Raw genomic sequence first — 24,996 nt, 5'->3', positions numbered from 1 at the left:
AGAGGGGAACCCGGTCGCTTTTGAAGCAGATATATGCTGCCCATAATAAATAAAAGCACGAGACGTACTGGGGTCGGAGAAGAACACCGGAAAATGTGACCGAATGGACAATATTCGTCTGTATTTGCAATACACACGCCACGGTTAAGCTGCGCAAGACGAACACTGGCAGTGTGAAAGCCCAACGGACGCGGGCGGCTCCTGCTCTCCACGCGCACAGCTTCTGCTCTGCCACCCCGTGCAGTGTGAAATCGGCATTACTGTTACAAATCTGGTAGTATCAAAACTCACGAAGGCGAAGGATAACTTGGAACAGGAATCTTTAATCAATAAACTCACAGGGAACACTCAGGAACACCAGATAACATGAACGTCGACGGACAAACACTGAAGAAACACTGAGAACTAAATACACAGGGATAACGAGGTGATTAACAGGACACAGGTGATAGACATAACTAATTATACAGACTGGGGAGAAACTAGGTCACAGGGACTGAACTGAAAACACAATGAACACGGCAGACAGGGCATACATGTAACATAAGCTCCCCCTCCCGGAAGGTGCGTCCTCGCACCGTAAGACAGTCCAACAGAGGAGGGTGGGAGGGGGCTCTGGAGGAGGGCGTGGAAACACAAAGTCCAAAACAAGGAAAGCTTGTGCAAAAAAAAAACAAGTCCATGGGGTTGTGGAAGGAGGGAGGAGCCAGTGGGGAGCCTGGAGCAGGAGCCAGATGGTGCACCAGAGACCAGCCAGGACGAGGCCCCAGGGCGGAGTCGGAGGAGGGAGGAACCATGGTGTCGACAACTCAGTGGAAGGCACCCTGGGGACGACCAACGAGGAAGCAGCCACCGATGGAGACACTGGAGGAGCAGCTGGGTCGATGAGCCCGCGCGAGACCGGAGGCCAGGAGACCGAGGTGGAGCCGCGGCGACGAGCGTCCGAGGTGGAGCCGGATGACCACAGGACAGAGGCTGAGCCAGTGGGACCGAGGACGAAGGCAGAGCAGAGGGGAAGGAGGAGCCAGATGAAGCCGAAGGTGTAGGCAGGTCGACGACTGACCAAGGCGGAGCCGGAGAGACGAGGGAGCCCGGGGAAGCCGTATGGGCGAAGGTGTCCGGTGGAGCCGAGGGAGGGAGGAGCCATGGCGAAGCCGTAGTGTCGACGGGCCGCGGTGGAGTGTAGGGTGAAGAGACCGGCGGTGACGACAGGGGATCCTCGGAGTTAGGTGAAACTGCAGGACTGAAGCCCCGAGGCGAGTCCACACTGCATGTGGGTGGAGCAGAGAGGCTGAAGGACTGCAGTGTAGCCAGGGCTGAGGAACTGGGTGACTGAGGAGGTGGGAGAGGGAGGCTGGGTGGGAGTTCAGAAGACTCTGGAGATACAGGGGGCACAGGAAAAACCTCTCCACCGCGGCAGGGTGATGGGCAGGGCTCCCTTCCCAGCCCTCAAGCTCCACGAGGACTCCCTCCACGACGCAGGATGTTGCCGGCTCACGCACCTGGTCAGACCCTTGCTGTGGTCCGGGCTCCGGGGCGATGACTCCTCTCAACCTCTGCCTGGGTTCGGGCTCGTCGATTGCAGCAGGCCGGTCTCCACAGTCTGCGGCGGGCACAGGCAACTTCCTTGTGCCGGTCGTAGTCAGTGGTGGATGGCTGGTCTCTGGCGGTGGTGGAGTGGGACTGTTAACGCTGTCCTCCTCAGCGGGGCCGATGGTAAAGGGCGAGTTGTTATTTACCAGTACCTACTCCACGAATGCGGCGAAATCCTCTTCGGGACCGCCCGCTGGAACGTGTGCCTTCGACCGCTCGCTCAGGCTGGCATGGAAAAAAACACAGAGCGAGCGGTCTGGGAAGTGCGTCTGCCACGCTAGGTCCAGGAAGTCCCGTTTGTACGCTTCCAGCGGACGGTCCTTCTGCTCCAGGCATAGCAGCTTCACAGCGGGGAGGGCCATGGGGAACGAGGAAAAACTCAAAGAAAAGAATAGAAAACGCCACAAAAAAAAACTGTTTTGGTCCGTCGATCTGTTACAAATCTGGTTGTATCAAGGTCACAGGGACTGAACTGAAAACACAATGAACACGGCAGACAGGGCATACATGTAACATTTACAGAGCGAACAAAGCACAGTTTTATTCGGCTTCTGTTTAAAGTACTCCCACACTTTTGAATGTCGCGGTCTGGCTTTATATGATAAATTATAATTTTCACTATGCCCGGGAGCAGAAGCCGCCATTATTCTAGATCTGTTCTATTCTAGAACGTAAATAATATGACGTCAACGCATTTCACGCATGTTGACGTATTTTCGTAGTCGACGCGTCGTTGCAGCCCTGGCTACATAAGTGTAGGCTACATAAAATTATAATGAGAGCATGACTGTGAAGGAATGTTATGAATTTACAATGCGCATCCACAATGGAGTTACACCTTTATGACTAGCACAATTGACCCTTCGCTAAGCTCCACCCTCCTTAGTTACTGTTGCTACGCCTGACAAGCTTTCGCGCCTGGCACGTCTATTACAGTATGTATGCGCCGGTGTCAGACATTCCCCAGGAGATAATTAGTCATTTTTGGCGAACAGGTGAAATATCTGAGAGAGCAAGAAAAAAGGGACTGCAGTATGCATTCGAGGGATATATCCACAACATAATATGCAACAGATTAGAGAATAATTTCATCAAAATTGAAGCTAAAGCCTATAGGTCCCAGCGCAAGCAGCAGCTGCCTCATACGCTGACCATTCAAATGGGAAACACACAAATTGAGGAACAGCTATGTTCATGCACAGCAGGGTAAGTGAAATTAGAAAATAATCTAATAATTATAAGTCAAACATCTTATCCATAAATCTTGTGGAATAAACACAAGACATTAGCCTGACCACTTTGCAATGATAACATTCTCCCGCTTATATTTTATATATAAGTTATATATTCTTCACCACTGCTTGATCCACGACAATCTGATGGGGTATTTTGTACTGTAAAATCGTTTTCCTCAGTAAAGTTACACTGAATTATTTCACGTAAATTAGTCACAAACGGCAACACACAGTAGGATTTTTCGATGCGGTAGCATGGATCGATAGATATAGCTATAATTTTGCGCTATGGTAGGAAAATCTGACAAGGTAGGACAAATCGACAGAACACCGGCATTTCTCCCCTTGGGTTTTAGGTTTGGGGAAGGGAAAAAATTCCACCCAACATCCAAACTTTTAGGATACCAGGTATCAGATTTGCACAATCCATAAGCACAATGCTTCGGCATGTTTCCCTCGCTCGAAAGCTTGACAAACCTTCCGCACCTAGTTACGGTAGCTAAGCCACGATTGGCCTGTGGTGGTTTTCGGGCGTGGCTTAGCAAAGGGTCAATTAGGTTCGCTTTTGCATTTGCAGCCTTTTGTGCAGTTTAAGTTGTAAATTGAATGTTTATTTTATGTGTGTGTGTGTGTGTGTGTGTGTGTGTGTGTGTGTACAATGGGGCTAAATGTACACCCTTAGAAAAAGGTACTTTTTCTTAGGAGCTAGGAGCTAGACCAACCTGTTCTCCAGTTGTGTAACCCAGACCAATCTGTTCTCCAGTTGTGTAACCCAGACCAATCTGTTCTCCAGTTGTGTGCCCCCGACCAATCTGTTCTCCAGTTGTGTGCCCCCGACCAACCTGTTCTCCAGTTGTGTGCCCCCGACCAACCTGTTCTCCAGTTGTGTGCCCCCGACCAACCTGTTCTCCAGTTGTGTGCCCCCGACCAACCTGTTCTCCAGATGTGTGCCCCGACCAACCTGTTCTCCAGTTGTGTGCCCCAGACCAACCTGTTCTCCAGTTGTGTGACCCAGACCAACCTGTTCTCCAGTTGTGTGCCCCAGACCAACCTGTTCTCCAGTTGTGTGCCCTCGACCAATCTGTTCTCTAGTTGTGTGCCCCCGACCAACGTGTTCTCCAGTTGTGTGCCCCCGACCAACCTGTTCTCCAGTTGTGTGCCCCCGACCAACCTGTTCTCCAGTTGTGTGCACCCGACCAACCTGTTCTCCAGATGTGTGCCCCCGACCAACCTTTTCTCCAGTTGTGTGCCCCCGACCAACCTGTTCTCCAGTTGTGTGCCCCCGACCAACCTGTTCTCCAGTTGTGTGACCCAGACCAACCTGTTCTCCAGTTGTGTGCCCCCGACCAACCTTTTCTCCAGTTGTGTGCCCCCGACAAACCTGTTCTCCAGCTGTGTGCCCCCGACCAACCTGTTCTCCAGATGTGTGCCCCCGACCAACCTGTTCCCCAGATGTGTGCCCCCGACCAACCTGTTCTCCCGTTGTGTGCCCCCGACCAACTTGTTCTCCCGTTGTGTGCCCCCGACCAACCTGTTCTCCCGTTGTGTGCCCCCGACCAACCTGTTCTCCAGTTGTGTGTCCCCGACCAACCTTTTCTCCAGTTGTGTGCCCCCGACCAACCTGTTCTCCCGTTGTGTGCCCCCGACCAACCTGTTCTCCCGTTGTGTGCCCCCGACCAACCTGTTCTCCCGTTGTGTGCCCCCGACCAACCTGTTCTCCCGTTGTGTGCCCCCGACCAACCTGTTCTCCAGATGTGTAACCCCGACCAACCTGTTCTCCCGTTGTGTGCCCCCGACCAACCTTTTCTCCAGCTGTGTGCCCCCGACCAACCTGTTCTCCAGATGTGTAACCCCGACCAACCTGTTCTCCCGTTGTGTGCCCCCGACCAACCTTTTCTCCAGCTGTGTGCCCCCGACAAACCTGTTCTCCAGCTGTGTGCCCCCGACCAACCTGTTCTCCAGATGTGTGCCCCCGACCAACCTGTTCTCCAGATGTGTGCCCCCGACCAACCTGTTCTCCTGTTGTGTGCCCCCGACCAACCTGTTCTCCCGTTGTGTGCCCCCGACCAACCTGTTCTCCAGTTGTGACCTAGACCAACCTGTTCTCCAGTTGTGTGCCCCCGACCAACCTGTTCTCCAGTTGTGTGACCTAGACCAACCTGTTCTCCATTTGTGTGCCCCCGACCAACCTGTTCTCCAGTTGTGTGACCCAGACCAACCTGTTCTCCAGTTGTGTGCCCCCGACCAACCTGTTCTCCAGTTGTGTGCCCCAGACCAACCTGTTCTCCAGTTGTGTGCCCCCGACCAACCTGTTCTCCAGATGTGTGCCCCCGACCAACCTGTTCTCCAGATGTGTGCCCCCGACCAACCTGTTCTCCAGTTGTGTGACCCAGACCAACCTGTTCTCCAGTTGTGTGACCCAGACCAACCTGTTCTCCAGTTGTGTGCCCCCGACCAACCTGTTCTCCAGTTGTGTGACCCAGACCAACCTGTTCTCCAGTTGTGTGCCCCCGACCAACCTGTTCTCCAGTTGTGTGCCCCCGACCAACCTTTTCTCCCGTTGTGTGCCCCCGACAAACCTGTTCTCCAGTTGTGTGCCCCCGACCAACCTGTTCTCCCGTTGTGTGCCCCCGACAAACCTGTTCTCCAGTTGTGTGCCCCCGACCAACCTGTTCTCCAGTTGTGTGCCCCCGACAAACCTTTTCTCCCGTTGTGTGCCCCCGACAAACCTGTTCTCCAGTTGTGTGCCCCCGACCAACCTGTTCTCCCGTTGTGTGCCCCCGACAAACCTGTTCTCCAGTTGTGTGCCCCCGACCAACCTGTTCTCCAGTTGTGTGCCCCCGACAAACCTGTTTTCCAGCTGTGTGCCCCGACCAACCTGTTCTCCAGATGTGTGCCCCGACAAACCTGTTCTCCAGATGTGTGCCCCCGACCAACCTGTTCTCCCGTTGTGTGCCCCCGACCAACCTGTTCTCCCGTTGTGTGCCCCCGACCAACCTGTTCTCCAGTTGTGTGCCCCCGACCAACCTGTTCTCCCGTTGTGAGCCCCCGACCAACCTGTTCTCCAGCTGTGTGCCCCCGACCAACCTGTTCTCCAGTTGTGCCCCCGACCAACCTGTTCTCCAGTTGTGTGCCCCCGACAAACCTGTTCTCCAGATGTGTGCCCCCGACCAACCTGTTCTCCAGTTGTGTGACCCAGACCAACCTGTTCTCCAGTTGTGTGCCCCCGACTAACCTGTTCTCCAGTTGTGTGCCCCTGACCAACCTGTTCTCCAGTTGTGTGCCCCCGACCAACCTGTTCTCCAGTTGTGTGCCCCCGACCAACCTGTTATCCAGTTGTGTGCCCCCGACCAACCTGTTCTCCCGTGGTGTGCCCCCGTCCAACCTTTTCTCCAGTTGTGTGCCCCCGACAAACCTGTTCTCCAGTTGTGTGCCCCCGACACACCTGTTCTCCAGCTGTGTGACCCAGACCAACCTGTTCTCCAGCTGTGTGCCCCCGACCAACCTGTTCTCCAGATGTGTGCCCCCGACCAACCTGTTCTCCAGTTGTGTGCCCCCGACCAACCTGTTCTCCCGTTGTGTGCCCCCGACCAACCTGTTCTCCCGTTGTGTGCTACTATGGAAGTTTGTATCCGCCACAGAATAAAACATTTTAAAAGATAATTGCAAGATTATTTTTCTCAGAATTGTTCAGAATTGTTGAGATATAAACTCCCAATCCTGATTTTTTTTTCAATTGCGAGTTTGTCTTGCAATTCTGACTTCTGTTCTCAGAATTGTGGAATATATATTTTCCAAAAAATCTATCAAAAATTCCAAAGATTTTCATATCAGTGCATCCCTAGCATCATTATTATTAGATGGAGTGGAATTTCTATTGTATGCTGTTTGAAATGATTGAATGCACTAAAGTAAATTATTTAATCACTAAAAACAAATACCACAATGCACATGAATTGGCTTCCAGATAACATAACATATGGCATGTCAGTTCAGATCCCCAGTAATGCTGAAAAGAGGCAGAAATATGAGCCTGGACACATTCTTTTAAAAGCATTTCAGTTTTGATTTATTTGTTCTTGTTTAGCTGCCAGCTATTGATCCTCTGTGATCTCTCTTCCACTCAGAATGATAATCACAGACTGAGATCATCCATAAAGTAGAGTCTAGTATTTCCTTCAGTATGAAGGGGCATAATATTAAGATGTAATTTTAAAAAGGCAAAAGAAAAATCCGACACATAAAGTGTGGTACAACACAATTCGTATTTTGAGGACATGCTATGTGCTAGCAATTTTCCTCTCCATTATTTCACCACAAACCTGCTGCCAACTGCAATTTTTATGCCTTGCATTGTTATAATGGTATGAAAAAGGTTGACAAGTAAAATTCTTCAAAGGAAGAAAGCAGGATATACTAACAGGACAATAAAAACAGGTGATCACATTTATAGAGGCCATTGTTTACATATGCAATTAAATGGATAAGAGTTAAGCTAAACCTGTCGCTGTAAAGGGTAAGTGACTGATGGTTTGACCGTGGTTGCCCAGGGTTTCCAGAAACTACATAAACTTGCAGAAAAGCTGCCAATTAGTCCCTTGACCTATTAGACGGCTCTTCACAGAGACGACTGATCATTCAAAAAAGATAAAAAATGTATCTGCTTAGCAATCTAACCTTTTCTGTTTGGACAGTATCAGTATGTATGTGTATTTTCACAGACTGATAGACTAGTGCCAAACAGCTTGACATTCTCTGTACTCTGAACTTTATCTTTAAAACCTTGCTTCCTGCCATTAGACCAGCGTCTGTTGTGTTGGAAGCATCATTGCTGAAGGACAGGATATTGTAAGATCCTGAAAAAGTTCCCAATGCCATTTTCATTATGGCTTTGATAGTTCAAAATTGATACTAGACTAAGCTTTTGATATGTTTATGATGATCAAGTTCCAAATTTAAAAATAACTGTGATTCTAACTAATGTTCTTGTAGTGTCCAGTTCACGTTGCATGAAATTTACTTTAAAGTCTGAAATATATTATTTGAAATGATTTGAGATTTCTCCTGAAATTTGCTTTTAGTCTGAGAAGAGTTGATGCATGAACAAGGAACAAGTTTTTCTTGTTTGTTTTTTTTGGTCTCTCAAATTGTTGGTTTAACAATTCTTGGTTTAACGTTTTAGTAATTGAAATATGAACTGTTCTATTCAAAACAAGAAGCCAGGCTTGTTGTTTTTATGAAATAGTTATTATGGTGTTATTGGCTTGCTGTATTGTAACCTGCTCTCACTCTGTTGTGTGAACAAAAGTGCCATATCTATTTTAAAATTGCAGCATTTTCAGTTAAGCATGCAGAAAGGGGATAACATACTGTAAGGAACAGAAAAAATGGCTAATGAAATTAAACTGCATATTGTATTCCATGCTGTGATGCTAGTGAAATTAAATGTTAGTAAGGGGAATCATGGTGATTATACTGTCAGAGATATATTTCTAATCAGTAAAAGGCAAAGGATCTTTGGATCTTATCATTAGAAGGAACCGGTAGTTAGTTAATATGCTATATTTTGTACCTTCGGTACAAAAGCTTGAGTAACATGATTTTGGCTTTCATCTAGAATAACACTGAAAAACTACTTTGTACACAAAACATCAGCACCACTTTATACGCCAATATTTGTAGTTTTCCTTCATAGGAGTTTACTTACCTGGTGAGACAAGCATTGATCTGTTGTCATATCTTTATATCAATTATTCAAATATTGTAGCATTCTAAATTATTTATAGTATTATGTAAAACAAATATAAATTTAATGCAGCATGTTATTTATCTTTAAATGAAAATTATACTTCAGAAACTGAAGTATATCCGGGCCTTAAGATGTCGGCATCGGCATCTGCCATCAAACAATCACTATCGGTCGAACACTATAATATTGCATTGCCAATAAGATGCATAATGTCTTAGTAACCATTACACTGTTGTATTGTCTTAACTTTCAGTGAGCTCTGCAAATGAACTAATTGCCTCAATGAACAGAGGCCTCCACATATCCAGATAATCTACTGAATTTGTGGTTCTTAATGCTGCAAAAATGGACTCCTCTTCTGTGGCACTGTCTGTTCTTTGTCTTCATTAGTATCACTCTGCACGGTGAAATCGATTTTCTGCGGTGATCTGTGTGGTCTGTCTGAGACTCATTATAGTAATGGTTTTAACATCTTTAAACAGCTGACTGGGTATCTGAATAATTTTCATGCTCTCTGTTGTTCATTGTGGCTGTTGTCTCTCACACACAACCGCAGCCTCCTGTTCCGTCATTATCTGCCCATCTCATGACTTGGGTCTCGATTGACCAGCAGATAAGGAAAAAAATTCAGGCCAAAAAAAAACAAAAAACGGAATTACTATCGATTTACTATCGACACCGTGTTTCACTTGTTTCATCGATTAGAATAATTGCCTGAGCATTGTCAATGGGAGACGTGCTTCACTGCCTCATTCCCAAGAGCTCTGTTTGTATTCTCACGTCCTGCTCTCTTATTGAAACAACCATCAAGGAGGAAGTCGTGATTTATTGTTATTTGTGAATCTTTGGCTATATTACAGCAATTCATTTGAGATCCTCACGCATCTTGTGACAGCAGCTCGTTTAAATATGGGTTTAATGGCTTTAATCATAACTTGAGAGGTGGGCAGAAGACATTTCAATTGTTTAAAATTTTACTCCCTTAAAGATTTCTTTAAGCAGATCCAATGACCTCAACTGACTGGAAAGGGAAAGACAAGGTTAAACACACTTTGTGCTGTAATATTGTCCTGTCTCCTCCCAGAAGAAGCGCTTTATAATGTGTACTCATGGGGAAACAAAAGATATGAGAAAAGAAAGCCTTTCAGCAAGTCTGGCATCCACAATTTACTTTTAATGCCAGTGCCTCAAAAAATAGAAAATCTTAGCTATGAGACAGAATGTCTCACTTTTCTCTGTTCTGCCTTTGCCAAATGTACTGGCAGACTAGATATCTAAATATCTTGTGTGTATGTGCACAGAAGTGTCACATAGTAGAATATAAGTTTTCTAGTTACAATGCATTTGCATTTTTTCCCCCTACTGTTCGTTTCAGTTCAGTAGTTTCAGCGAATGATTTAAAATGTGGTCTTCTTTCTTACTCTCCGTCGGTTCCGTTATTTGTATATAGTGTCATTTGCCTAAAATAGTACTCTATTTCATTTGGCTGTGCGTATCGATCCATCAGTTAGGGTGATGCCAATATCAACAACTGGCTTAGTCTAAGTAGGTCTTAGTAAAAAGTTTTGCTGAACTATTTTTAGAATGTAATTAAAATAGTTTGTTTTGAATTATGTTTACTCCTTCCTCTCAGTGGAACTATATTTATGTATTAAACAACAAAAATCTATTGAAAATCAATTGAAATACCTCATTGTAAATATCACTAGTTTTTTTTATTATATTTATATGTATCTTTATCATTAACACTACAGGGTTGTGCTACTGTATATATGTACACTATATGGCCAAAAGTATTGGGACACCCCTCCAAATCATTAAAATCAGGTCACTTCCATGGCCACAGGTGTATAAAACAGGTGAATAAAATCAAGCACCTAGCCATGCAGACGTTTCTACAAACATTTGTGAAAGAACGTGTCGTTCTCAGGAGCTCAGTGAATTCAAGCATGGTATCGTGATAGGTTGCCACCTGTGCAATAAGTCCATTCGTGAAATTTCCTCACTACGAAATATTCCACAGTCATCTGTTAGTGGTAGTATTACAAATGTGGAAGCAATTGGGAACAACAGCAACTACAGACAATAGTCAATAGCTACAGACCTCCAAACTTCGTGTGGCCTTCACATTAGCTCAACAACAGTGCGTAGAGAGCTTCATGGAATGGGTTTCCATGGCCGAGCAGCTGCATCCAAGCCTTACATCACCAAGTGCAATGCAAATATTAGCTCATAGGAGATTGCATTGTGCCAAGTGTATAGTTTGGTGGAGGGGGGATTATTGTGTGGGTTGTTTTTCAGGGGTTGGGCTTGGCCTCTTAGTTCCAGTGATAGGAACTCTTAATGCTTCAGCATACCAAGTAGGGCTGGACGATTAATCGAAAAGTAATCTAAACCGAAATTCAGAACCTCTAAACGATGTAATTTTCCCATGTCGGTTATTTTGGTTTTTAATCCTTTTAATACTTTCCCCTTAAAAACATTCTACCGCGCATGTAGTCACGTGACTCTGCCCTGTCCATTCAGTGGCATGGAAGCAACACGGAGGCGAAATTAAACATTGAGTCAACACGCAGACAGTGTCCTCATGAAACTTTGTCAATTGTATGTGTTTAAAGGCTTGCCAGTTTGAACATTTAAGTGATTTCACACTAGTCAATATCATCAATATGGAAAACGTGGCACTTCAGTGCTCGTGAGCTGTTTTCTGTGACACAGAGAGCCGATCCACGTTGTGTCTCTGACAACGCACGAGCCCTGAAGCCAGATCATTTTCACTTGCGTCTTCACTAAACTTTGTCAATTGTATGTGTTTTAAGGCTTGCCAGTTTTAAGGCCTGCCATTAAAGCGATTTTAGACCATCAGATTTGAATCATTATATTGAGAGGTGCGCAGAAACTCATTGTCAACACTGTCCTGTGATTTAACACGAAAGTAGCTTAGAAACTCAAAAGTTATAGCATATATTGTTCTACTTTTGACGTAACCACATACAGCACAGCTTCACAATTAATAGAGAGACGTATGACTAATTCACACATGCAGTCTCATTCTCATTAATGCTTTCAAATAACTACTCTCACGGTGCTAATTAAAAAATAAATATCCCACCTTTAATAGTTAAGCATATTTACAGTACATACCTTGTCAGTGAACAAAAAAAATAAAAACCTAAAACAAACTAATCGCTCTTTAATCGTAATCGAGGTAAAGTGCTCAATTAATCGAGGCCAAGACATTTCAGACAATTTCATTCTCCCAACTTTGTGGGAACAGTTTGGGGATGGCCCCTTCCTGTTCCAACATGACTGCGCACCAGTGCACAAAGCAAGGTCCATAAAGACATGGATGAGCAAGTTTGGTGTGGAGGAACTTGAGTCTCCTGCACCTCAACCCAATAGAACACCTTTGGGATGAATTCCCAGAAGAGTTGAAGCCATTATGCCTGCAAACTCCATATTAAACCTTACGGATTAAGAATGGTAAAGGCAGGCATCCCAAAACTTTCGGCAATATAGTGTATATATGTATCCACCTTATTTTTAAAGTAAGAGCAGTATCCACCTTATTTTTAGCTGTACAAAAACAGCTTGAATGCTGCTTGATATTTGAAACAGGTATTTCTTACCATATTATTTTAACACATTTTTCACAGAAAATAGGCCATCTATATCAGGGTTGCCAACTCTCACGCATTTGGCATGAGACACGCTTTCAGGCTCTGCTCTCAAATAAATGTTTTATTTTGTTTTATGGATTTTGATGTCATACGCCATTTGGTCTGTGCAGTGCCTCAAGTAGTTGAACACACGTATCGATAAGGTATGGGTTTTAATTAAACCAAAGACCCGCAACCTCTGAGTTGGACCATTCTGTACTAATCACATTTTTCCAACACCGTGTAAGGTCACTGTATATGAGCTGCTGCTGACCCCCATCTGCGTGACGATCACCAAAGATGTTTAGGAGGCATTTTGAAATGCAGTATTTGTGCACACAAAGCAGGTTTACACATCTAAAATAACTATTATTAATTTGAGTTGTTCATTTTCAAGCTTTAATAATAATACCGGCTCACAGGGCTCCCTGTATGTTTACAGCATTAGTTGACTGATTCCCCCCCCATGTAGTTACTTTACCTGATACTTATCCATAAGAGGATATATTTAGTCAAGATCGGAATCGTATCGCAAGCTTATGAATTGAAATGGTGAAATTTAAGTCAAACACTAATAAAAACAATAGGCTATCAGTTAGTGTACCATGTAAACATTGTAACATGTTGTCACTACGCTTAATGGAATTCTATGTAGATACCTAATGTTTTGACAATCACAATACACTTACTGTGATGAAAAGATTTTCTTTACACCCCCCCCCCCCTGCATAATTTTCATTAGGTATAGGTAATTGACAAATAAAGCTTCAAAAAGGTGTTCCCTTTCGTTCAGTCACTACGACGTACGTTAGTGACTAACGAATGGGGGTTTCGCTTAGAAGCCAATCATCTCCGAGAATTCAACAGCGCCCAATGGCAGTGCCAATGCCATGGGCATGCGGAATTTGCATGCGTAACTCCGCCCTACCTCGTGGGTATATAAGGAAGTACGCTGGCAACATCGCATTATGTTTCTACTTTGGAGCCAAGAGCATCTCTTCACTCCTACAAGCCTGAATTCTGAAGTCTTCTCTTCAGTCTTCGAGACCAGCGGTTCTCCAGGGTGTTGGTGTAACGGCGCGTTCCAGCGATCTCATGCTGCCTGCCTGCTGATCTGTGCAGTGATCTGCAACAGCTGTGTGTGTGTTTCCCTGGGCGCTTCGGCACTCTGCAGAGCTTTCCTCTCACAAAAAGAGCTTGCGCGTGGCACGTCTTTTTCAAGACGGTTCGCCCGTGCACTTCCGGGTGCGATCGATCTCCGTTGCTGTCTATGGGCACATTCGCTGCTCGATGTGTTTGGGCTTCAGCACGTTCGGGCAGTGTTTGTGGATGCGTCATGTTCCCACTACGGGAACGTGACCATCGCGATGTCGCGGTCGAGACTCAGTGATCTCCGTGAGGAGAGAGAGTCCCCTCTGCCACACCGTCTCCGAGAGAGGTGGTACTTTGGCTGGTGGCCAGGGTGACCTGAGTGCGGTACCGTGGTATTAAGAACCCCGACGATCATTCCTCGGGCCACGCCCCTCTCGCACATTGCTTAAACCCGCGAGTGTTGGACTGAAACAGCGGCCCGTCTCTGACGCCTCGTTCGTTTCGTTCACGCTCCAGATAGCAGTGAGATGTCGATCGCCGCATCCCAAGGTGGGCTGGAGTCTTTTGGGGATGACGATTAGGTTGTGCTCCGCCTCCGGGTGTGTCAGCGCTGCCTGATCCGACCTAAAGTTGACAGCCATGTTATCTCGGGCAGCCGCGGGTCTCGCGCTGGTGTGGAACTCCGCCCAGTCGCGAGTGCTCGTAGTTGCGCGATTGGTTTTTGGGGGCGGCACCCGACAGCTGTTGGGCCCCGCCCCCAATGCCTTTCGCTCCCGAGGTGCATGAGGAGATCACGCGGTCCCGGAAGTCCCCGTGCTTCCCGCGATCGTTTGGTGGCCTCCTCCGCCTTCTCTGCCCTTGATGGGGCCGCGGCCTAGGGTACACTGGGGCCCCCTCACCCCCACTGTTGAACTCTCTGTTGCGCACTACGGTGTCCACAGAGGGCTTGACGTGGCGTGGTGTGGCTGTCCTAAGCACCCTCCCAAAGCCTGTGGGCTCGTCTACTTCGGTGGCGTGGTCCTGCAGAGCTACGGGCAGGCCGCCGCCCCTTTGCACATGCACAAGGGTGGAGCCGACCCAGGGCTCTTCAATGAGCTGCGTGCCGCAACTGATCCCGCCCCCGGGCGGTGAAGGTGGCCACACGCTCCCTGGGTCGGGCGATGTCCACAGCTGTGGTCCGGGAGAACACCTGGCCTTACCTGGTGATGTAGAGGACGTTGAGCGGGCCCGCCTCCTCAACTCACCCATATCTCAGGCTGGCCTCTTCGGTGGCGCGGCTGAGAACTGCGCCCAACGGTTCTCGGCCGCTCCAGAGCAGACTGAGGCTGTAACACGCTGGCCCCCGGGCTAGCAGCGCTTGGGAAGAACTCATGTCCCTGTCTCTGAGGACCCAGAGACCGGTGATGACAGTGCGCGCCACCCACGGGTCCCGCCACTCGCATCCCTCTCTGTCGCCAGCCTCCTGGCAGAGCAGACCCCAGTGGAACGCGCGTCCTTCCCTGGTCTCCTCTGTCAGGACGCAGCCGTTAACCGCACCCCCACACCGGGACGCCCAACAGCCTCCCTTGTCCGGGTCGGTAACGCTGCATCGCTGCCCCCCACCGGGTACACCTGTAGTCCGAATGACCCCGCTGGTGCAGTTCCTGGGAGCCTGGCTTCAGATTCCAGGGCTGTCCCGCTGGGTCGCGAAGACAGTCAGGTGCGGCTACGCGATTCAGTTCGCGCAGGTTCCTCCCTGTTTCCGGGGAGTCCGCTTACTATGGTCGGGCCATTGCCCCTGTCATGCGAGCGGAGGTTGCCACCCTACTGGCGAAGGGTGCAATCGAACCTGTCCCTCCAGCCGAGATGAAGTCGGGGTTTTACAGCCCCTACTTCATTGTACCCAAAAAGCCGGTGGGTTGAGACCAATCCTGGACCTGCGCATCTTGAACCGTTACCTTCACAAGTTTCCGTTCAAGATGTTGACAGCGAAACGCCTTTTCGAATGCGTTCGTCCAGACAATTGGTTTGCAGCGATCGACCTGAAGGACGCCTACTTCCATGTCTCCTTTCTACCTCGACACAGACCGTTCCTACGGTTTGCTTTCGAGGGGCGGGCATATCAGTACGCAGTTCTACCATTCGGGCTATCTCTGTCCCCTCGCGTCTTTACGAAGATTGCCGAGGCAGCCCTTGCGCCCCTTAGGCAGCACGGGGTTCGCATCCTGAACTACCTCGACGACTGGCTCATACTGGGTCACTCTCGAGAGCAGGTTTGCGGACACAGAGATTTGGTGCTCCATCACCTAGCCCGTCTGGGCCTTCGGGTCAACTGGGAGAAGAGCAAACTTTGCCCCGCGCAGAGGATCTCTTTTCTCGGTATGGATATCGACTCGGTCGCCATGTGCGCGCAGCTTTCGAGCTAGCGCGCGCAGTCTCTGCTGACTTCCCTTCGTCAAATCGAGGGCAAGAGTGCGGTTCCACTGAAACTATTTCAGAGGCTCCTGGGGCATATGGCATCTGCAGCCGCGGTGACGCCGCTCGGATTGCTTCATATGAGACCGCTTCAGCACTGGCTACGCGATCGAGTCCCGAGATGGGCATGGCGGTCTGGCACGCTCCGGGTACAAGTGACTCGGGCCTGCTTACAGACTCTCACCCCGTGGTCGAACCTCAGCTTCTACGGACCGGAGTGTCCTTAGAACGAGTTTCCAGGCATGTTGTTGTATCAACAGATGCATCATCCACGGGCTGGGGTGCCATGTGCAATGGACAAGCAGCCGCGGGCTCCTGGATAGGACCCCAACGCCTTCTGCATGTCAATTGCCTCGAGTTACTGGCAGTACGGTTCGCCCTGCACCGCTTCCGAGCGTTGCTGAGGGGTCAACATGTACTAGTCAGGACAGACAACACGGCCGTAGTAGCGTACATCAACCACCAGGGCGGTCTACGCTCCCGCCGTATGTCTCAACTCGCCCGCCATCTCGTTTTGTGGAGTCAGAAGCGCCTGAGGTCCCTTCGTGCTGTCCACATCCCGGGAGACCTGAACCGTGCAGCCGACGAGCTCTCACGGATTCAGCCTCTCCCCGGAGAGTGGAGACTCAATCCCCAGACGGTCCAGCTGATATGGGAACGGTTCGGCGACGCACAGGTAGATCTGTTTGCCTCCCAGGACTCTTCCCATTGCTCCCTGTATTTTTCCCTGACCAAGGGCACCCTTGGCACGGATGCACTGGCGCACAGCTGGCCGCCAGGGCTACGCAAGTATGCGTTTCCCCCAGTGAGCCTCCTTGCACGGGTACTGTGCAAGATCAGGGAGGACAAGGAGCAGGTCATGTTGGTCGCCCCGTATTGGCACGGCCAGACCTGGTTCCCAGAACTTCTACTCCTTGCGACAGCCCCTCCCTGGCCTATTCCTCTGAGACCGGACCTCCTCACTCAGAGACGGGGCACCTTTTGGCACCCGCGTCCAGCGTTCTGGAAGCTCCACGTGTGGCTTCTGGACGGGACGCGGCAGGTTTGAGTAGTCTTCCACCTGCGGTGGTCGCTACCATCACTTCCGCTAGAGCTGAGTCTACACGACGTCTCTATGCGTTGAAGTGGAACCTCTTCGTCACATGGTGTTCTTCCCGCCAAGAAGACCCCTGGAAATGCCCGATCGGGTCCGTGCTATCGTTTCTCCAGGAGGGGGTGGAGCGAAGGCTGTCTCCTTCCACCCTTAAAGTGTATGTGGCCGCAATATCTGCCTACCACGATCTCCTGGGAGACAAAAAGGTAAGTCAGCACGACCTGATCATCAGGTTCCTGAGGGGGGCGAGGAGACTGAATCCTCCTCGCTCTCCTCTCGTTCCCTCTTGGGACCTCTCAGTAGTCTTAAGTGCTCTGCAGAGGCCTCCCTTTGAGCCTTTGCGGTCGGCTGAGATTAAGTTCTTGTCTATGAAGACGGCTCTGCTGACCGCATTGGCCTCGCTTAAGAGGGTCGGGGACCTGCAAGCATTTTCAGTTGACGAAACGTGCCTTGAGTTCGGGCCGGCTAACTCTCACGTGACCCTGAGACCCCGGCCCGGATATGTGCCCAAGGTTCCCACCACTCCGTTCCGAGATCAGGTGGTGAACCTGCAAGCGCTGCCTTTGGAGGAGGCAGACCCAGCCTTGGCATTGCTCTGTCCAGTACGCGCTCTCCGCGCCTATGTAGACAGTACGCAATGTTTCAGGACCTCAGACCAGCTCTTTGTCTGTTATGGTGGAGAGCGGAAGGGAAGTGCTCTCTCAAAGCAGAGGTTGTCTCACTGGATAGTGGACACCATTGTTTTGGCTTACCTACAGCAAGGTCGACCATGTCCCCTTGGTGTGAGGGCACACTCCACCCGGAGTGTGGCCTCCTCTTGGGCTCTAGCGCATGGCGCCTCGCTAACAGACATCTGCAGAGCTGCAGGCTGGGCGACACCCAACACATTCGCCAGATTCTACAATCTCCGAGTGGAGCCAGTGTCCAACTATGTACTCGCCCCTACGGGTGGCCGGTAATGGGCCAGGCACAGGTGTCTTCGCTTGCTCGCCATTCCACTCCAAGGACTGGATACGTGCGATATTTTCCCTCAGGTGAGCTCCCCGAGAGCCCTGAGCTCCTCCAGCACTGCTTACGCCGACATCAGTTCAGTCTGCCCTTTCGAGCCCAGACCCTCATGTCCGGCCAGGTGCTCCGTGTGCATGGTTCCCCTCCGGCGACCCCCACACGAGTATTTCCACCGTAAGCCTCCTCAGCGAGCAGGTGTCTTTCCCTTGGCAAGTCCCTGCCGCCCCTAGGGTTAAAAATCCACCTTCGGCTGGTACCCTCGAGATCTTCCATATGCAGCCCTTAGCGGGTCATATGTGTGTTCTTAAGCCCTCCCTACGGGTAGGCATCTTGGCATTCCCTCACTGGGATATGCTTCCCAGTGTACCTTGTTAATCCTGTGATAAGTGGGAGTCCTTCGTCCGTACTAGTCTTACGACAGGGTACTCACACTTACGCAGGGCACTGGATGACAGCTGAGTGGCGTTGTTGTATTGGAACCCCCATTCGTTAGTCACTAACGTACGTCATAGTGACTGAACGAAAGGGAACGTCTCGGTTACGTATGTAACCCTCGTTCCCTGAGGAGGGAACGGAGACGTACGTTTCCTTTGCCACGTCAGCTGTGCTGCCTGGAACGCGGAGTTCAGTCTTGGCTCCTGCAGCAGTAACATAATGCGATGTTGCCAGCGTACTTCCTTATATACCCACGAGGTGGAGCAGAGTTACGCATGCAAATTCCGCATGCCCATGGCATTGGCACTGCCATTGGGCGCTGTTGAATTCTCGGAGATGATTGGCTTCTAAGTGAAACCCCCATTCGTTAGTCACTAACGTACGTAACCGAGACGTTTTTTTTTTATCTTTTCAAAACGGATGTAATGCATATTTTTGAGTCATGAACAATGCTTTTAAACAAGTTTCAGTTGTTAAATAACATTTCAAAGTGTTTAAATTAATGTTTGACTGTTTTATGTCAGATGGTACAACCAAATATATGTATATACTGTAGTATACAGCCTGACATGGAAAGTGTACCAACACAGACTTGAAATTAGCCGTTTTTACCAGTATTTGAGAGAGATCTACAAACCTTTCCACTCTGCCACAAGAATCTGTTGGGGTCCTCTGATGATACATTATCATGTTTACTGTATTACCTTGTCAATTCATAATAAAAGAGCCATGTTTGCAGTTGTGCCACCCTGACATTTGAGAATATACAAATTGCAGGACAAAAGTTTTTCAGTTATCTATAACAGCTTTAAAACTACTGATGTTTATAAAATGTATTTATATGAAAGGTTTCAAAGCTAAAATGATTCCATAGTATTTAATTTATTTTTATTTTTAGTAAGACACCATTTTAAATAGTTTTCTTATGCCGTGTTCCAGGCAACACGTAACCCGTGTTTTTTCAACCTTCTACCCATGAAAGTGCACTGGAACGGCAGTCAAACCTGTGACTTACCACCCGTGAACTCGTACTAGATCGATGTACTCCCAGTTACGAGCTCTGACGTTACATAGCCCATGAAACAACATTGGCAGCCCCTATGGATGCGGTGTTTATGGAAGTCGTACACGGTATTTTACAAATAACGTACAATATAAGGTATAACAGCTTCTCTTGCCTTATGCACCGTTTTTTTCTCCTCCGTTCCTCTCAAATATGCAAAGAGTAAGTACCTTTGGCGATAGAAATTACTGTAAATGAGCATAAGCCCCATACGGTCCACCAAATTAATTTATCAAATAATGCACTTGGATACAAAAATATGCACGTCATGTCATTGACCTTTCCACTCTACCACAAGGATCAGTTGGGGTCCTCTGATGATACATTATGATGTTTACTGTATATATTTATATATACAGTAAACATCATAATGTATCATCAGAGGACCCCAACTGATCACACATATATATATATATATATATATATATATATATATATATATATATATATATATATATATATATATATATATATATATATATATATATATATATATATATATATATATATATATATATATATATATATATACATATACATATATACAGTGAGGAAAATAAGTATTTGAACACCCTGCTATTTTGCAAGTTCTCCCACTTAGAAATCATGGAGGGGTCTGAAATTGTCATCGTAGGTGCATGTTCACTGTGAGAGACATAATCTAAAAAAAAATCCAGAAATCACAATTTATGATTTTTTAACTATTTATTTGTATGATACAGCTGCAAATTCAATTCAATTCAATTCAAATTTATTTGTACAGCTTTACAGAAAGTGCATTTCATAAATGTACACTGAAAAATGTTAGAAAGAGAATGTTAAAGAAAAATTTTAGAATAAGTTAATCAATCATGTATTAATTTAGGCCATAACAACGCTGGCGTTGAGTCGTCTCTAGTCGCAAATAAGTATTTGAACACCTGTCTATCAGCTAGAATTCTGACCCTCAAAGACCTGTTAGTCTGCCTTTAAAATGTCCACCTCCACTCCATTTATTATCCTAAATTAGATGCACCTGTTTGAGGTCGTTAGCTGCATAAAGACACCTGTCCACCCCATACAATCAGTAAGAATCCAACTACGAACATGGCCAAGACCAAAGAGCTGTCCAAAGACACTAGAGACAAAATTGTACACCTCCACAAGGCTGGAAAGGGCTACGGGGAAATTGCCAAGCAGCTTGGTGAAAAAAGGTCCACTGTTGGAGTAATCATTAGAAAATGGAAGAAGCTAAACATGACTGTCAATCCCCATCGGACTGGGGCTCCATGCAAGATCTCACCTCGTGGGGTCTCAATGATCCAAAGAAAGGTGAGAAATCAGCCCAGAACTACACGGGAGGAGCTGGTCAATGACCTGAAAAGAGCTGGGACCACCGTTTCCAATGTTACTGTTGGTAATACACTAAGACGTCATGGTTTGAAATCATGCATGGCACGGAAGGTTCCCCTGCTTAAATCAGCACATGTCCAGGCCCGTCTTAAGTTTGCCAATGACCATTTGGATGATCCAGAGGAGTCATGGGAGAAATTCATGTGGTCAGATGAGACCAAAATATAACTTTTTGGTCATAATTCCACTAAACGTGTTTGGAGGAAGAAGAATGATGAGTACCATCCCAAGAACACCATCCCTACTGTGAAGCATGGGGGTGGTAGCATCATGCTTTGGGGGTGTTTTTCTGCACATGGGACAGGGCGACTGCACTGTATTAAGGAGATGATGACCGGGGCCATGTATTGCGAGATTTTGGGGAACAACCTCCTTCCCTCAGTTAGAGCATTGAAAATGGGTCGAGGCTGGGTCTTCCAACATGACAATGACCCGAAGCACACAGCCAGGATAACCAAGGAGTGGCTCTGTAAGAAGCATATCAAGGTTCTGGCATGGCCTAGCCAGTCTCCAGACCTAAACCCAATAGAGAATCTTTGGAGGGAGCTCAAACTCCGTGTTTCTCAGCGACAGGCCAGAAACCTGACTGATCTAGAGAAGATCTGTGTGGAAGAGTGGGCCAAAATCCCTCCTGCAGTGTGTGCAAACCTGGTGAAAAACTACAGGAAACGTTTGACCTCTGTAATTGCAAACAAAGGCTACTGTACCAAATATTAACATTTATTTTCTCAGGTGTTCAAATACTTATTTGCAGCTGTTTCATACAAATAAATAGTTAAAAAAAATCATACATTGTGATTTCTGGATTTTTTTTTTTTAGATTATGTCTCTCACAGTGGACATGCACCTACGGTGACAATTTCAGACCCCTCCATGATTTCTAAGTGGGAGAACTTGCAAAATAGCAGGGTGTTCAAATACTTATTTTCCTCACTGTATATATATATATATATACACCATTTAAAAGTATCCACAGCATCCACACATTCATTTCCCAAAAGTAGGGTTGTGCTGTGAACTTGTAACAGCCTCCCTTTTTGCTTAAGTCTCCACCTTGTGGTAGATCACAAGCATTACAGCACATTAAGGTATTTGTATTGAATTACATGTTGTCACTATAATATAATGGTTAACACTAGGAGAAAGAGATTTTTGTCATCATATAATATTATACAAGTGTGACACAGTGTCTACCAATAACAGTATTTCTACTATTACAAGCTCTTTTTATTTACAATATCATTTGTTTCTTTGACATATTTAACAGTCATTTTCAGTAACATACTAAGCAGTTTTAGAAATGCTGATGATTTGAATGTAACTGATTTGTCTGTGTTTAAGGTCAGAATTTGACATCTTGTCTCTGGCCAGATATTTTATCTAATGACAAAGGAAGATTGAGTGATCCAAACCTTCTCTGAATGGGTCAGATGTTGTAAAATGTCAATATTTATTCTTCCTTTTCACTTCAGCTCTGATCTTTCAAAGAACATAATGGCCACAATACTGATCATATAGCGGTCTAGGGTTTTCTTGCCGACGGACTTGCCAGGGGTCTCAGAGCTGTTATTAAGCTTATCGTAGCCAGTATAAAGAGCATTTTGCAAATGAGTGACAAAGTGCAGAGTTCTAGAGGCATATCATTTACCACCAAGTGAGAAGCAAATGTATCATGTTTGATAATTCAAACTGCCTGATAGATTTTATATTACCACTCACTCTATTTCCCTAAGGCTCTGTTTTATGGTTGTACAGTGTAGAGCTTGAGGAATCGTGGGATAGAAGAAAGCGCAGCCGAGTCTATATTTGAGCGCAATGACTGTAATTAGAGTGTGATTATTCCCGGAGACGGCTGGAGAAAAAAAAGGCAGCCAACAGTGAGGGAGGTTGCTATGGAAACCGACACGGAGGCAGTGAAAAGGTCCGTTCGCTGGTGGTTATGTCATGTGTCTGGTGCATATGTAAAAAGTTTGGACATGGGAGGTTTCAAGTCAAAAGGAGGCAGAGTAGGATGTTTAGTCTGCGTACACTGAAGCTGCCTTTGAAGACTAAAGCTTTATTTTTTGTCTCATTTAAAAATTGTATTCTCATAATTAGTTCCTTTCATTGCTTTGAATTCTTTTTTTGTTGGTCTTATTCATGCTCACTCTTCCCTACTGGGTTCTAACATGCTCATGTTCACATTTTAGAGGATCAAAGACCTGCATGATTCCTAGAATATACTAAATCTGAGCCAGTCTGGAATTAGCAGAATTATTTACAAGAAAACAATAAGGCAGATTATATTGACCGTGAACAACATTAGTCTGATCACGAAAATATATGAAAAATGCTCTTACATGGTGAAGGAACACTAGTGGTCATTAGTATTCCTCGTGAGGACCACTGCTATACCCTGCATCCTCCCTGTTCGCCCAGATAGCCATTGAATTATGAAGCCAATCTGAGCCATGGTTTGGGTTGCCTAGCAACAGACTATTGAGTGGCACTGGGTCCCTGGTGATGGGGAGATAAACAAGGGGCCAGATAGTGTGTGTGTGTGTGTGTGTGTGTGTGTGTGTGTGTCTCTATATAGGTGTGTTTCCTGATGGCCTGTGTGCTTATCTTGAAAGTGTCAAAAAAGAAAGCAAGAAAGAAAGAAAATGCCCTAAACCCCAGTGGCTATTATGACCCCAAGCAGAAACTTCAGCCTTACAAAATGAACTGACGGCCAGTAGACATAAAACAGTTGTGCTTTTCCCTCAAGCCTAACATCTGTTATAATGGTCACAAACCAGAGGAGAAATCAGACTATTATGGTTCCGTGCACATTTAAAGATCAGAAAGCTGTTTACATGATATACATTTTTTTTTTTTGCTCAGTAAATCATATATTGTGATTCTGCCATGTCTGATTATTTGATATTTGCACAACATTAGTCATTTATTAGGGTGGTTTGTGTACATACTGTGCCTTTCATACCTTTATTTTCTTTATTATAAGATGGTCATTTTATCGTATGTGATGTGGTTGTGTGTGTGTTTATTTTGCAGATGGGCTGTTTGGTCGATGTCGGAGTTATTCAGGGTCGTTTCCCTACACTTACGATGTGTCTCCAGCTGCAGTGCAGCGTTTGAGGAACGTTCTTCAGAAGTTGGCCCACAGAGGTATCGCATCTCTTTCTTGACCTGCCTTTTTTTGTTAACCTTTCTAACAGCATTCTTGTGTGCTTGTTTATCACGTTCACGTATCACATATGTTTGGTTTCTTTTTGTGTAAGTGTAAGATACATTTCACTGTGGAAATTATTGTTTATGTATTCACAAGTCCATTGTCTGTTTCCTAATTACACATCTCATTGTTTACCAACTTCCCTGAGTGTTAATTATTCAGTTATTATCAGCTGTCAGTAGCTTTAGCTTTCGGTGTGTTAACCTTGTTTTTTTTTTTAGATCTGACATTAGCCTGTTGACTTGTAATCTCACTTCACCTGTTTATTTACTGACACTTATTTATCTGACAGTGTTACTGTAACACTTTAGCTTTTTTTACCTATCGTGTGAAGTACATGAAAACATACAGTATGTTTATCTCTTCTAAATACTTAGCCTACCTTTAAAAATTCTGGGGTCAGTAAGAAATTATGCATTAAATTGATCAAAATTGACAGACTTTTACATTGTTACAAAAGATTATATTTCAAATAAATGTTTTTCTTTTGAAATTTCTATTAATCAGAGATTCTGGCAAACATTTTATCACAATTTGTACAAAAATATTAAGCAGCCCAACTTGTTTCTTGAGCATCAAATCAGATTATTAGAAGGATTTCTGAAGGATCATGTGACACTGAAGACTGGAGTAATGATGTGATCACAGGAATAAATTACATTTTAAAATGTATTCAAATATAAAAGTTATTTTAATTTGTAATAATATTTCATTATTACATTTATTACTGTTTTTACTGACCAACATTTTGAACTGTAGTATACTTTTAAAGTAAAAATGTAATCACTTGCTACTTTAGCTATATCAACCTTGATTGCTGTGCACCTTGTTGAAATGACTAAATGCTGGCCAAAATCATGAACATCTTTAAAACTTCACTGACAGCAGTTTCTAGTTTCGTCAATGTACTTAGCCAGTAAGTTTTATCCTTGGCAGAACCGTGTCACAATCTGTTCCAGAGCTCGTCAACTCAAGTCAAAGCTGACACACAGCCAAACGTGCACTCATCTTT

At 46.2% G+C, this 24,996-nt stretch overlaps 1 protein-coding gene across 1 annotated transcript in view; it reads left to right on the top strand.

The window, feature by feature from the left end:
- The window catches only part of ptprn2 (protein tyrosine phosphatase receptor type N2), a 231,987-nt gene that overhangs the window by 27,813 nt on the left and 179,178 nt on the right, over window positions 1-24,996 (top strand). The window contains exon 3 of the mRNA XM_079801137.1: window positions 23,807-23,920. Coding sequence (XP_079657263.1) covers window positions 23,807-23,920 — 114 coding nt within the window. The remainder of the gene's footprint in view (window positions 1-23,806; window positions 23,921-24,996) is intronic.

Source organism: Gobio gobio, assembly GCF_949357685.1.
Source record: "Gobio gobio genome assembly, chromosome: 2".
NCBI classification, from domain to species: Eukaryota; Metazoa; Chordata; class Actinopteri; order Cypriniformes; family Gobionidae; genus Gobio; species Gobio gobio.
Note: the sequence above shows the minus strand (reverse complement) of the source record. Positions and strands in the feature narration are given on the sequence as shown.